Raw genomic sequence first — 15,581 nt, forward strand, 5'->3', positions numbered from 1 at the left:
TAGTTGGTAGCAGTAGCAGGTAATTTTGTGGATCTGCTGCTAGGAATGGGGAACAGAACATATTCCCCCTGGCAGAGGAAGCTTATTCTGCATGTCTGAGTTACTCCTTTGTAGCCAATACCCAGCATTTGGCTATGTTTGTCCATGTGGAATGTTCTCACTGAGCTGATAAACAAAGCTGCTATTTGCTCCATGTTCACATGTCTCCTGATACCCACTTCTACCAAGGTGCTGACAAGAAACAGCTGATAGATAATTGCAAGATTGAGGGTAACTAGGATAGTCTGTATATCTAACATCTCTTTCACAGCACTGTATTGTGAAACATATTATTGAGAGGCAACCATCTTGACAACTTTTTTTGTACGGTATGGTCATTTGCCTTACACTTCATCTTTGTTTTCTATTTTAGACTTAAAACTCTTCCGACATGGATTACATTTTTGTGTGTGTGTATCTGTAAAGCAGCTAGCACAAAGTGGGCACTATCAGAAACAAATGATAAATGATATTTGTATGGAGATCAGGGCCGGCTCCAGGGTTTTGGCCACCACAAGCAGCCAAAAAAAAAAAACAAAAACGATCTGTGGCGGCAATTCGGCGGGAAGTCCTACGCTCTGAGCCGGAGTGAGGGACCGTCTGCTGAATTACCGCCGAATAGCTGGACTTGCCACCCCTGTCCGGAGTGGCCGCCCCAAGCACCTGCTTGACAAGCTGGTACCTGGAGCCGGCCCTGATGGAGATGAAAATGTATATCCTGAATGATGCATTAGACATTAAATTTTTCAAAGGCTTTGACTTTCTTAAATGCATACCTGGTCACCAGTATGCTAGCAATGAATGAAAAACTAATGCTTAAAATGTAATGATGCTGCCATGCCAAGATGCTGGACTGAGTCCAGTTCACCTAAAAAAAATCCTAAAATGATAATAGTTAAAAACAAACAACAAACCCTCCTTTGTCCAAAAACTATGTACTTTGCCACAATCCACGTAATTTCAAATGTATGCCAATGTACAAGGACAATGTTTATAGCGCTCAGGTTACTTTCTCCAGTAACCAAACACAAATCTTCCCCCCTGCCCACATATGAATTACCTAACCAGGAGCACTGCAATGGGAGGTCTGGCCTTTCAGGTATGTCATTTTGAGACCACCCTACTAGACAAGGCAACAAGAACACAAAGCCAAGGTCAATCAAGGCAGCCCCTTGTAACCGGATACTAATAATGGATTTAAGGTGAAAAATTCACTTAAACCCATACACCAACAGACTAAACAATCAAAATGAGGCTAGCAAGATTTGTGTTGGGGAAAAAAATGTTTTAATTCTAGAAAGCATACATAAAACACACATAATAACCTTGACTGACAGACTGTACTCGCATTTGCTTCCTAAATAATTGCAGTATATCTGGGTGGGATAATAATCACAGACCCTTAGAATTGTACTGTCACTAGTTCTAAATGCAATTAATTTATTACTACATTCACATCATTATCATGTGCTGTACCAGCAACAACATTCAGAATTTCAACTCTTGTTAGAAGACAAATTGTTCACAGGAGCAGTAAAAAGATGATGAATATGTGGACTATCCTCATGTGAACAGGAAAATATGCTGAAGTAGATCTAAGCAGCAGGCAGATCTGAATGATTCTAATAGTTCTCTGAAGGATGGTTGGGTGAAAGTAATTAGTACAACTGGTTCAATGGTTGTTGCCCTGTTTTCTTTTGTGTTACCATTGGGTTCAATCTTGTGGCCTGTGTGCATGTTTTTGCAGGATGGAGGTGTAAGAGGCTTAATATGACACAGGCCTAGTCTGATGAAGCTGCTGGTGCCAGGGGAAGAAAAGGCCACCTTTCTAACTAAAGTGAGTTCCCTTTAACTGCATTTCTCCTGGTACCCCTGATGATGAGGACGTTGGTGTATGGAAGGGAGGGGTTTTGTGCCAAGTTTTCAGATCCCCTATCATTCTCTTGGAAGTAGTTGCATTGTAGAGAACTTGAAATTGGGGTAAAGGGATTTGCTTCTTCATATTTTGACTGGTGTATAGGGTAGTATAGAAAGAACTTGGGCAATGTTTTTGTTCATTTGAGTCTGACAATTCTCATTTTTGATGTACAACTTTGGTGCTAATTACACCTCGGAAAACCTTTTTGGGTGATTTTAATTTCATCCCTGTTTTTATCACAAGTCAGAATAATTTTATTGAGTCTATGGATTTTGTTTTATAAATCATTTGGGTAGGATTTGGGGGCCTGTTAGAAATAGTTGCTGGTTTTTAGGTCTTCAGACACAATTTGGAGTATTCATTTGGTGGTGGGGAAACAGAAGGTTCTTGTATGGCCTTTGCTTTTCTGGTCACAGATAAATTCTGGGGTGCACTGTTTATTGTACAAACTTACCTGGAGAAGAGGTGGATGACAGCAAGTTAATCCATGCATATTACTGCCTGGAGGCAGAGATATCTCTAGAAACCATTGGGCAGATCCTCAGCTGGCAAATCAATGAGGATCTGCCCTCATATGTGTCCTTCCTCTGTGTGGGATCTCTCATACAGGAGAAAAAAAGGAATGCTTTGGGGAGAAATGTGTATGTTCCTCATATAGTCATTGTCAGCCAGTTCCATATATGAATACTACACCATTTTGCACAGCACACCTGCTGGCCTTGGGCATCAGTCACTAAGACAGGAAGAATTTGTTGTCCTGCCACTAGTGAGTACTGTATATTCTCAGCTGTAGGCACTGATGATTCAGAATCCCAGCAGAATCTTCTATGTGGATTGGTTCAAAAGGTTCTACTGTAAATATGGGAGTCTAGGCTGACACAAATTTACCCAAATACTCTGAAAATATGAGCATCAAGGCTACAGTAGGGTAAGATCCAGAGATTGAGGAAGATGAGATATAGGCTGCCCATGAGAGTTTAAAAAATCATGTTATAGCATTTAAATGATACTTCATAGTGGTTACTTTTGGTGAGTGTTTGTGTACCAGCTGGTGGCTCCTACATCTGCTGCTAGGAAGCCTCTTGAGAATTTCCCTCAGTTTTTGTTCAAGCATTACATGACCAGAGCTACGCGGAAAAGTGAAGCATAAATAATTTGTTCTGTTTCACAGAGTATTTATTTTATATTTTGCCCCAGTTGTTTTTATTAAACTGCTTAAGAACAGATTGATCTGAGTCTGTGATGTGAATAAAGCAATGCTTACCGTTTGGGGTCAACAATCTTGTAGAGTTTCCCATTGTGAGACTGTGACATGCTTTTGCTGCTTGATAAAATGTACACCTCACCTGTTAAAGAAATAGATCTAGTAAATTAGTGTTCTTTAATAATACGCTGTACCTCTGACTTATCATCTAGCTCTATTTGCAAGATGATGAAAACCTCATGAAATAAATATCTTGCATCATTGGAAAATACAATGTAATTGTACTGTTTGAAAACATGTATGAAACAATTCTTACCAATTAAAACTAGAAATGTGAAACAAACTTTGTCATGCAAATTTAAAACCAAATTTTTCACTTTTAACATTTTATAGAGCTAGTTGAAGATTTCTGAATTTCAAAATTTAGACATAACTTCAAAATTGGGGGGTGGGGGGGGGAGAGGAGGGGGAATTTCATCTGCCCACTCAATAACTTTACTATTGAAATATGGAGTTATATACATGTACATTATTTTTTGTGATGTGAATATGTGCAATGTATTACAGGCTCTTTGTTACAAAGATGATTAACTGCCTGTGGGCTGTTCTGACAAATATCCATTATGATTTAAAAACTATATATACTAGAAAGCATCTAACACCAAGTTTTTCCTTTCTAAAGGTGGTGGTGTATGCATTTGTTGTTCATAAAAGCGAAGGAATAGCATCAGCTAGAGCTAGATGCTGTGCAAACATCCTATTGAATTGCAGTCCCATTGCCACGCAAATCCTTAGTATCTATTAAGAAGACATTCCTGCCAATTGTGTCAATGGAGTTAATGATCTTTTGATGTCATGAGTGTGAAATCATCAAACTCATTTTTCCTTTACACCAAATTCAGGATTTGAAGTCAGATTTCTAAAGGTGAAAGGCTAGTGTCCTATCCTAATATGGCACTGAACTTCCATAGTTAATTATTTAGTGACAGACCTGCGGGTGGCTATATTACAACAGAAAAACTTCAAAAACAGACTCCAAAGAGAGACTGCTGAGCTAGAATTGATATGCAAACTAGATACAATCAACTCCGGTTTGAATAAGGACTGGGAATGGCTGAGCCATTACAAACGTTGACTCTATCTCCCCTTGTAAGTACTCTCACACTTCTTATCACACTGTCTGTACTCGGCTAGCTTGATTATTACTTCAAAAGTTTTTTTTTTTTCCTCTTAATTAATTGGCCTCTCAGAGTTGGTAAGACAACTCCCACCTGTTTATGCTCTCTGTATGTGTGTATATATATCTCCTCATTATATGTTCCATTCTATATGCATCCGAAGAAGTGGGCTGTAGTCCACGAAAGCTTATGCTCTAATAAATTTGTTAGTCTCTAAGGTGCCACAAGTACTCCTGTTCTTCTTTTTGCGGATACAGACTAACACGGCTGTTACTCTGAAACTTGTCTTAATTATTTAAATGAGTGTTGAGAGGCAAAGATAAGTCAATTACTAATTTAAGAAAATCTCTCATTGGTCTTTATGCAAAATCCAGTTAGCATGAATGAGAATTTTAAGTGCTGAAACAGGAGGAATAAATGGCATTTAGATATTTTCATCCAATTCTTGACCTCCTTTTGATGTGTGTCTTATGCTCATGGAACTTAAACTACATTTGTGCCTTTCACTTAAGTTCATACCCTCTGCGTTTGTGCAGAGATTGAAAATAGGGACCTTCACCCATTCTGCTACCTCATGATCACTCTCCCTGTTGCTTCTTACATAGATGCTAAAGAGTAGGAGGGACGATACTATAGCAATCTTGGTCAAAGAATTTAAAAGAAAAGAAAAGCTATGCTGTAGAGACTGATACAATTAAACACCTACTATAATACTATATGGTGCAGCATGTAATTTTGGTAAGATTTATTTTGTAACTTAATAAGAGGTTTTTCTATTATACCTAATTCATCTTCACCAAATCCCAAAACGTGTCCCGAAAAGAAGCCTCTACATGAGCCACTGTTGCCAAGACATAGAGGTTTCTCTTGCCACTGTTTGGTCACAGGACTCTGTTGCAGCGTTAAAAAATTTCTGTAATCAAATACATACAATGCAAACTGTTATATAGCATTTGAAAAGAGAACTTAAAATGTCCAGATAATAAAAAGGAGTTGCAGTAAGTAGTTCCATGGACATTTCTATAAAATTAATCACAATATAGTTTCCCAGCAGGCATTGTACAAATATAAAAAAAGCATAACATTCATCCTTCTGCCATCCTTACTCAGGTTGCTTAGTATCTATGTGTGGCAGAATTGAGCCCAAAGTATTGTAAATATATATATCCTGAAAATACTTTGTATTATATTTCTCTTGCACATTGGTACTAAGCATTTCTCTTGCTTGGTGAGACAGGACTGCACCCATTCATCCAGAAAGCATTATTTTTTCTCTATCATTGATGTTTCCATGAGACCAAGATTCAAAGCTGCACTGTTAATCAGTTAGACCCCGATCTTGTAAATACTTACACACATGCTTGATCCATTGAAGTCAATGGGACTACTCGTATACTTAAAAGTTAAGCATGGGCATAGGTGTTTGGAGAATCAGGGTGGATTAGGGGGTCCCTGAGGAGCATTTGGGATCAATATCTCCATTTCAACCTCCTTTAGAGATCAAGTATGTCACCTCTGCTGCTATTCATTAGAATGCCATGACTCAGAAAGTAGTGGTCCCTATCTTGTTTCCAAACCTGGGGATTTCTCTATGGCATTGCCACACTGAAAGGTTGGCAGAACTACTTTAATATGCAAACATGCAAAATATTATTGTTGCTTTATATGTACCATAAGTGAATATATTTTAAGACTGTGATTTTAAGAAACCTACCCGTTGCGGTCTCCAAACACATAACTTCCATAAAGCCTCTGAGATTGGCAACCTCGGTATACAAATCCACTGACCAATGGTCCACTACTGAATGGTTTGAATTCTAGAAGTGAAGGCTCGCTCTCTAAAAAGGAACTACCATAGCATTAGATCAAATACAATTTCATATATTAAGAACAATTATGCAAATACTATATGAAGAAAAGTTATTGCCATTTAAATTGCACCAATGTTGAGATGTACAGGATATATAAGACAGGAAATTGAGTATAAGGGAAACCAGAAAACACCATCATAAACATAGAGGGACATAGCCTAACCTAAGGCTGAGAGAAGAATAGAGCCAAAGGGGTCATATCCTAACTATCCTATTGAAGTTGATGGGAGTCTTGCTATTGACTTTTATGTGACTGGAATTTCACCCAGAGAATGGATCTGTTATGCTTCAGCATTATAAATAATAAAGGGGGTGGTTTAGGGATGTAGGAGTACAAGTCCCATTGACTTTCAGCGGGACTTGTGCTTTTGAAAATCTTGCCCAAAGCTACCTTCTTTTAAGGTCAGTTTCTTAATGCAATAAGCCTGTACTGTTCAGTATCATGCATCAGTATTGCTGGCTGTAGTTTCTTATTTAGGCTGAGGCCGTTATACTGCTGCTAGGGTTGACAACAGTTACATGCATTTTTTGTCTTACAGAACTGCACTGTTAAATCATATCAGATAATCTTCTCAACGATGTTAATGTGTAAATAATCCTATGTATGCAATTAAACTATATTTAAAGACTACATAGGTTAAAACCAAGCTCAGATTTTGTTACGATTATGTAATTTTAAATCAAAGTCACAGCCAATAGATATTTTTATTTTACATGAATATTGTTGCAGTTGGACTGCCACTTGTAAGTCTTTGTTGACTGAATTTCCCAGGTTAGATTATGAGCATAAAGGATGAAATTATACAAGGGAGAAAGCAAAATTATGATTTTTTCTTTTATTTAAGCAACTGACCACTGCACAAGCTCTGGCAAGTTCTTCTGGATGGACACAATTCCATACCACAATATTGTTTAGTTTGATCTACGGTAGAGATGCAGTCAAAATTCCATTGGAGCAGTGGTTTACCAAATCCATTTTAAACCACATTTTTCTTTGGCTTGGCATTCATAAAATGACAACACCAAATATGTGAAATAACTAAAATTGAAGTGACTGTATTACATATGTGGACTACTGCATGAGCCAGCTCAGCTGTACTACTTTCAAAGTACAGTACAGATTGGGGGAGAAATGGGTATACATAGGTCAGTCTAAAGACTGAAATTAGGTCAGTACTTGATACCATACAAGTGTCACTGCTTTGAACTTTACCACTCTTTACCACAATGAATTTAGAAGCTGTTAAATGTTCAACATAGGCAGAAGATAGCTCTGGGCTGTGGTCATCTGGCTTTTGTCTGTACCTGCAAGTGTCCTCAGCAAGCATCAGACTTTAACATTAAATATAATTCAAAGACTTATTTAGCAATAATAGCACCAAGTCAATAAATTATGTACAATTCTTTAAAATCCAAGTTTCCCGATGTACTGTGCGCCATGTTATGACTTGTGAAGTAATATTATATTGTACATTTCCAAACTGAACATTTTAACTGAAATTTAAACAGTGTTCAGTAGTTTCCCTATTTGATTGTTGGAACAGGGTCCCACTCACTGCTAGGGCACCTCCTCCTGGCTGCTTTGGGGATTAGCTCTTTCCAGGTCCTACGCCCCCTTCTGCAACTTGTTTGCTTGCTCTGCCACCTCTCTCTGTGTGTGACTCAGGGTGCTCTAGCTTCATGGCTTCCTGCCAGGTCACTAGAGTCCTCCCCTTCCCAGATATCAAAGTCCCTCCATACACACTATCTCCGGCAGTCTTCCCATCCACATCTTCCCATCTTAAGACCATCCATCTTCCCATCTGTGCCAGTTCCCAGTGGCTATTAGGGAACTCTGGCTTGCCCTCTAGCTCAGGGATCCTCTACTCAGCCAAGGGCTGCACCATCTTAAACTTTGCTGCCCTTTCCCTGAGTCTTTTCCTACACCCTCTCAATCTAGTTTTCTTTCCTTCCCTCTCTAATGTTCAAAGAGTGGCTACACGTTCCCTCACTGCAGCCCCTTTTTGCTGCCAGATTCCTGGTTTTATACTAGCCCCACCTGTTCCTGCTCCATATTGATTCAGGGGATTTCTTAGGCCACCTAATTCCCCTCAGCTGTGGCCTATCTGGTTAATTGGCCTCTCCTCAGTCCCATTATCGTCTCCTAGTCACCCCATCATAGTTGTGCTCTGTTGTTTTGCCTCTCATTTAGACTCCATTACAAGAGGCACATTGCCTAAGACTTAAATTCTGTGTCTTAAGAGGTTACATGTGAATGAGTAAGCATACATTTTCATCACTTCCTGATCTTTCAGAAAATTTTCTTTATAAGCAGTCACATATGGTAACAAACATGTATAACAACAGACCTCAGTCATTTACATCTTTTTCTTTTCTTTCCTTTATTTGCTTGTACTTTGTCTTTCATTGGTTTCCTATTAAGTTTACAATATTCCTTTTTATCTGTTTTTTTCTATTTTCCTATGGCAATACACGCTAATATGGCAATACTACCATATTCATTATTCCACAGACTTTTTGAAGGCTGTTTGTCATAATAGTTTTGGATAAAACTTACCATAGTCTTTCCCCTTTACTATTTGCAAGATTCTTGCTGAAGATCTATTCTTTCCATTTGAGTCTGAGCAAAGTATTGTTAAATTAATATTTAGATCTGTTGGGTGGCGATCCACGGCACACCTGTGCATCAAAAAGCATGTTAGAAAAGTCATAAAAGACATGATCTCACAAGGGGAAAGCTGGTTGTACTTCTTATGGACTCTTATTTCTTTACTAATAGAATAAAAAGTCAAATTTTGGAGGACTGTTCTCTTTGTGGTCTGTATATTTTTGTGGAGTATATTATTCACTGTGCCCTGATCACAAAGAAAATAAGTTTGTGTGCATAAGAAAGCATTCATACTTTTGTGACAAAAAAACAAAAACGAAACTACAGCTACAACCCCCCCCTATGCCTCATGACATATTCTGTAGAATGGATAGACTTTTTTCCTATTTGTCACCAAGAATTGGGCACTGCTGAATAATGTTTGAAATTATTGGTACTCTAACCGGCTTTATTCTGTAAAGCTCACCAAATCTATGCAACTTGATTCTTATTGCATAGCAGTGTTGGACCATAGAAAGGAAGCAAAGAACAACTCCTTTTTTAACCAAATTGAATTTCTTCTGTTTTTCAAAGCATGGCCTTAAATGTTACTGGGCAAGGCATCTGGTGAAGACATGCTATGCCAACAGGAGAGCACTTTCCTGTTGGCATAATTACTGCACCTTGGCAAGAAGTGGAAGCTATGTAGGCGGGAGAGCATCTCCTGCCAACGTAGCGCTGGAGTAGGATGTTTCCCCACTAAGTGACATAAGTTATATCGACTTAGGCTGTAGTGTAGACCTGCCCATTAATATTACCGCCCCTAATTTATGAACTACAAAATATGTGACTCCCTCTGCTCTGTTATTGTTGAGATTGCATCAGATATTTCCGTTTGTTTTCTACTTGCCTTTTTTTCTGTTAAGAAAAGGTTTCACGTTTTTAACCTGTCAGCCATTGCTCTGTATTACTCTACACTTCATTTTAAGTTGCAGTGGTTAATTGAGTTCTCTTTTCTTTCTTAAAGCTAACAGATGTCTCTCCCATTATTTTAAAAATACTTCTGTTTCTGCCACTTCAAAAGATGATTTATTACTTGAACATTTTGTGCCTTTTTTTCTACCAAATATATTTTTGAACTATGAAAAATCTGTACAAACCTCTGAGGGTTTTAAGCAGCTTGCTGATGGCTTTATTAGCTGACTTCTGCTGACTCTAGAATTATTGCTATCAAACTGTGTGAAATATTTCTTAATATACCACACTTTAACTCACTCCTTTGTACAAAGGTGTATCAAAAGATTCTTAATATAATACCAAGCACGTATCTAGTGATTTATATCTTCAGATCATTATAAAAACATTAATGTTTACACCCTCTCTTCCCCTCCAAAATTACTATCCCCCTTTTCAGATAGGGAATCTGAGACATAGCTTTTTGGTTTGCCCAAGGCCACAGAATAAGTACCTGGCAGAGCTGGGAATATAATATAAAAGTTCCTGCATTTCATCTTCATATTTAGCCAACTAGACCTTGCTGCCTCTGATTGAGGCATTTTAAACAAATGTTCAGATCAAGATAAAATACTACAGAAAATTTTCAATATCCTGAAAAACAGGCATATGGACAAGAATGCATTCCTTCTTCTTCCTTTCTAAAAGTGAATTTAGTGCTCTGGGAAGGGCTTTATTGACAACAATACACTTTCTTTGCTCAGGACGGGTACAGCCTGGGCAGCAGCAGTGCAAACTTCCTTGAACTGTCTTATGAATGTACCTCCATCTTAGTCAGGAAGCAACTAACTCTAAGGGCAAGAAGATATTGTAGTTCAGCTTCTATAACCATGTATTCCTTGGGGTATCTCAGGGTGCGAAATAATCTCAAATGTTGCTGGTATTTTTTCTTATTTAGCCATGCATCTACGAGGCATTGGAGAGACACCACCATTTAAGATGTGCTATTAAAGATACACTAGCTGGCAACAACTTGTAGTAAAAATAGCCTTGATTTGAAATAGTTCTCTAAAGTTGAAGATCTCCTGTATACCATTACCATATTTCCAATTTCATAATAGAGAAATGATTGGCCTGCTTACAAAGAAACAGTGCATTTTACTGCTCAGTAGGAACAAGGCCGGATTAACTCTCTTGTGGGCCCAGGGCTATTAGATTTTGTGGGGCCCCTGTATACAAGTCTTTTTCCTAATTTAAAACAAAATGATCACAATTATGGATTGAGGCTATTAACTCTATGCTAAACTTGGCTTTTAATTAACATAAAGCCATTCTGTGGTTACAACATTTCAGTAGAACATGTAGAATATAGTTAAGTTAATTCAAAATAGCCTACTTCTTACCTTAGAACAGCTATTATATTAGTTTCTTTCTGGGAGGGAGTTTGGGTGCAGGAGGGGGCTCCAGGCTGGGGCAGTGTGTTGGGGTGCAGGAAAGGGTGAGGGGGTGCCAGCTCTGGGAGGGAGTTTGGGTGCAGGAGGGGATTCTGACCTGGGGCAGAGGGTTGGGGTGCAGGAGGGGATGCGAAGTGTAGGCTCCAGCTGGGAAGTGCTTACCACAGGTGGCTCTCAGCCGGCAGCACAGCAGGCTGCCTGCTGCTGTGTTCCCACGATGTTCCCGGGAGCGACTGTGGCCAGCTGCTGGCACATCTCTGCATGCCCCTGGGGGGGGGAGGAGGAGAGCGTGCATTGCCCGCGCCCGTAATTGCCACCCCGCAGCTCCCATTGCCCGGGAACCAGCCAATGGGAGCTGCGGGGACGGTGCTGGGTGCTGTGCACAGCGACACACTCTCCTCCTCCCCACAGGGACATGGAGAGATGTGCCAGCAGCTGGCTGCTTCTGGGAGCGGCATGGAAACACGGCATGCAGGCAGCCTGCCTGAGCCCTGCTGCGCCACTGGAGATCGTGATCGACTGGCAGAGGCTCCAGGATCGACCTGTTGATTGCGATCGATGGGTTGGTGACCACTGAATTGTATAAAATTATGGATTTATTTTTGTGGGCCCCCCCCTTAGCCCGAGGCCCTGGGCTGCAGCCCCTGAAGCCCCTGTGTTAATCCATCCCTTAGTAGGAAACCTACTTACAAAACTATGGTCCCAACCTGGCCTGATGGATGTATTGCAAAGGCCCAGTCTCAAAGGGGTGCTATTCAAGATTCTGTGACATATTCCTTCCAATTCCTTTTTTTGGGTACTAAATCTTAACTGTATGGGTGGATTTCTGTCCTCTGATGTCTGTCACTCCTGTTGGTTTCAATAGAAGCATGTATAAAATATCTGAAAGCAGAATTTGTCCTGGAATTAGCAAGCCTAAGAAGCACCTGGATTGCAACAGTATCTGCTCCTCAACAATGACAAATATAATTTACTTACCTGCCTGGATTGTGGAGTCCATGTGCAAAAATTTCAGGGGGTTGATTGGTGCTGTTAAAGTGTGGGTTGCTCCGTGGTATGGAATAAGGAACATTGCACAAATCAGTATCTACGTCCAGACGTAATACAGAACCTGTAAAATCACTGAGAAAGTTGGAGGATAACATAATTGATATTAAAAAGTATTTCAGCTGATATATTTCATCTATATAGTACCACAATGAAGCAATAAAGGGAACCACTTATTTCATTGAGCCCTATGTAGATTACTTTTAAGGAACATGGGAATCATAGGGAGTGCCATCCCTGAACTGATCAGTGGGTCATCTAGTTCATTATCCTGTCTCTGGCAGATTATGTTTATAAGGAGGTACTTAGTGCTCCTTTATGAAACAACCTGCCAATAGGGTAAGTTTCTTCAAATCCTGACAATTGGTTTATGCCCTGAAACATGAGGGTTTACATCCCTTTTATGTTTTAACCTATCTAAGATAACTGTGGCTGTACTCATTATATAGCTATATAATATGTGTGTTTGCATATTTAATATGGTTTTGAATCCTGTTCTTGGATTCAAGAATGATATCTAGTGGCAGTGAACTCCAAAGGTGGTTTATGGCTTATGTAAAAATAAAAGTCCTTTCATACTTTGAATGGAGCTTTGATAGGAAATGTTGATGTTAGTAGTGAACAAGAATTCTTTTGTCACAAGGAATAGAACAAGGCAAAAACATTTTCTCATAACGTTCATGATTGGTGGAAAAAGGATAACTCAACTTTATATTATACTATCAAAACTTCTTTGCAAAAACATGCATCGACTAAATATTTAAATTAATTGCTTTCTGTCCTTTCCCATATCCAATCCTCAATCTGTTTTAGTCTCCCATTATTGTATATACATTTAAAATAAAATGTTGGAATTATTCTTCAGTTTTGCCACTGATAATATGCTTGTTGCAAAAGCTACAGAATATCTGCTTGTCTATCAGCGGTGATAAGGCCTCTGAGTGTAGCACCTCCTGTCAATTAATGAGGGAAGATCTCTCCATCTGGACTCATACATTACTTATTCTAAATGACAAGCAAGTGTTATTCCAACTGGAGTTTAGCACAATGAACCAAGTAGATGGACAAAGCTGTAGGGGCAGCACCTGAAATAGGATTGCTTCATTTGCTGTCTGGATGTTTTTCTGGTTGGTGCAGGGCCATGATTTACCTCAGTATGTGTCTGTAACCTTTCTTATAGTACATTTGCTTCTTTAAATTGGCCTGTTTGGAAAAAAATTATTTAGGAGAGGGAGCCTTTGTCATGTTTAAATTAGGGCTGTCAATTGCAGTTAACACATGTGATTAACTTAAAACAGATTAATGTTATTTTTTTTAATGAGTGTTAATAGCACACCTCTGGAGACAGGAGTTGGTGGGAGCTGGGCGGGGAGTGAGGCACAGGCTGTGGCAGTGAGCAGGAGGTGACCAGGGACACAAAACTTCGTAATGAGGGCTGGCCTTAGGGATGGGTGAGGGGGGCCATTCCATGTTCAGGGCGAGCCACCCTGCTCCACTGCTGCTCCTCCCCCCGACTCCATGGAGCCATCCCTGGCCAAGCTGCTCTGGACCAGGAGCCTGCCTCCTGTTGGCTGTGCAGTCAGGGGTGCTGGGGGAGAGGTAGGGGGCTGATGTCGGGGTGTCCCCCTCCCTCCACCCATGTACCAAGTTGCTGCAGGGCTGGGATTAGGGAATGGGGGGAGCCTGCCTCGTGCTGCTGCTAGCTCAGGAGTGAGAGCTGCTGACTGAAAAAGTGTTCAGGCTCTTGAATGCTCTGCTTAAAGAGAGTGCACTCCCCCAACACACACACACTTCCCCCCCAACACACAGTCTCTTTTGTTTATCTTTTTACAGTGCAAATGTTTATAATAAAAATCATATAAAGTTGTAATTGTGTTGTAATTGAAATCAGCATATTTGCAAATGTAAAAAACATCCAAAATATTTTAATAAATGGTATTCTATTAGTGTTTAACAATGCGGTTAAAACTGCAATTAATTGGGACTTTTTTTTTAATCTCGTGGTTAATTGCGATTAATTTTTTTAATCGTTTGACAGCCCTAGTTTAAATCTAATCACAACTGCTGGTGACAGCTAATTAAATGCTTTGATAACACACAAGTATGAAAAGATTTATTTCAGCTGCAAGAATGTACTGAGAATATTTGCTTAACTCATGCTCTAAAGTCAATGATGCTTAGTAGCATGAGTAAGGTGAGCAGGGTTTGTCCCTCTGTGTTTGTGGTGACCGGTCACAACACTGGGGGACTCAAATGTCTGACCCTAATTATTGTCAAAAGGCAAAGACAAATAATTAAGAAAAAGAAACCTATTGGCAGGTTTTGTACCTTAAACCATCCATCTCCTCCATATCATCTAGAGTGATCATTCCATCACCAAGGAAAATGTATAAGAAGCCATCTGGGCCAAACAGAAGCTGTCCTCCTAGATGTTTTCGGTGTAGCTCTGCTACTTCTAGAAACACTCTTGCTGTTCTCATATCAACCTGGTGTGGATTTTTCCTGTGGTATAAAGATATAAAAATAGATTCATAGACTCAAAGGTCAGAAGGGACCATCATGATCATCTAGTCTGACCTCCTGCACATTGTAGGTGACAGAACCTCACCCACCTACTCCTGTAACAGACCCCTAACCTCTTGCTGAGTTACTGAAGTCCTCAAATCATGGTTTAAAGACTTCAAGTTACAGAGAATTCACTATTTACATTAGTTTAAACCTGCAATTGACCCATGCCCCAGGCTGCAGAGGAAGACGAACCTCCCTGCCCCCAACTCCCAGAGTCTCTGCCAATCTGACCCAGGGGAATATTCCTTTCTGACCCGCAATATGAAGATCAGTTAGATCCTGAGCATGTGGGCAAGACCCATCAGCCAGATGCCTGGGATAGAATTCTCTGTGGTAACTCAGATCCCTCCCAATCTAGTGTCCCATCAAGCCACTGGAGATACTTGCTGCTAGCAGCCACTGATTGGCTACATGCCATTCTTGATTTCCTATTTTTAACAATAAACTTAAATTTAGTCAAATGACAGAAGAGCTATTGTAACTCTATAGTAAAACATCAAACAATTTCATAGAAATCGCTATGTCACAAAAGATATTACACAGGATAATTTGGGAATGACTAATACAAATGATAATTGAAAGTGTACTAAAAAAACAGAATGAGGCAATATACTCACTGCTGTTTCAAAACTATTGCTTGAAATTAACCCAGTGGTACTTCCTGAAAGAACCTAAATATATCCATTGTAATGTTACAATTCATTTTAAAAATAAGGAATACCAAAGAAAGAAGAGTGATGAACAGCATAAGGTTTTTGATT

At 39.6% G+C, this 15,581-nt stretch overlaps 1 protein-coding gene across 3 annotated transcripts in view; it reads right to left on the reverse strand.

The window, feature by feature from the left end:
• HHIP (hedgehog interacting protein) overlaps window positions 1-15,581 on the reverse strand; it is a 99,978-nt gene that overhangs the window by 22,674 nt on the left and 61,723 nt on the right. For all 3 annotated transcript variants that reach the window (XM_054030881.1, XM_054030880.1, XM_054030879.1), the window contains exons 6-11: window positions 14,581-14,754; window positions 12,184-12,327; window positions 8,768-8,889; window positions 6,054-6,177; window positions 5,122-5,252; window positions 3,222-3,303 (exon numbers count right to left, since the gene is read on the reverse strand). In XM_054030881.1, the coding sequence (XP_053886856.1) occupies window positions 3,222-3,303; window positions 5,122-5,252; window positions 6,054-6,177; window positions 8,768-8,889; window positions 12,184-12,327; window positions 14,581-14,754 (777 nt within the window). The remainder of the gene's footprint in view (window positions 1-3,221; window positions 3,304-5,121; window positions 5,253-6,053; window positions 6,178-8,767; window positions 8,890-12,183; window positions 12,328-14,580; window positions 14,755-15,581) is intronic.

This window comes from Malaclemys terrapin, chromosome 5 (assembly GCF_027887155.1).
Source record: "Malaclemys terrapin pileata isolate rMalTer1 chromosome 5, rMalTer1.hap1, whole genome shotgun sequence".
Taxonomy (NCBI): Eukaryota; Metazoa; Chordata; order Testudines; family Emydidae; genus Malaclemys; species Malaclemys terrapin.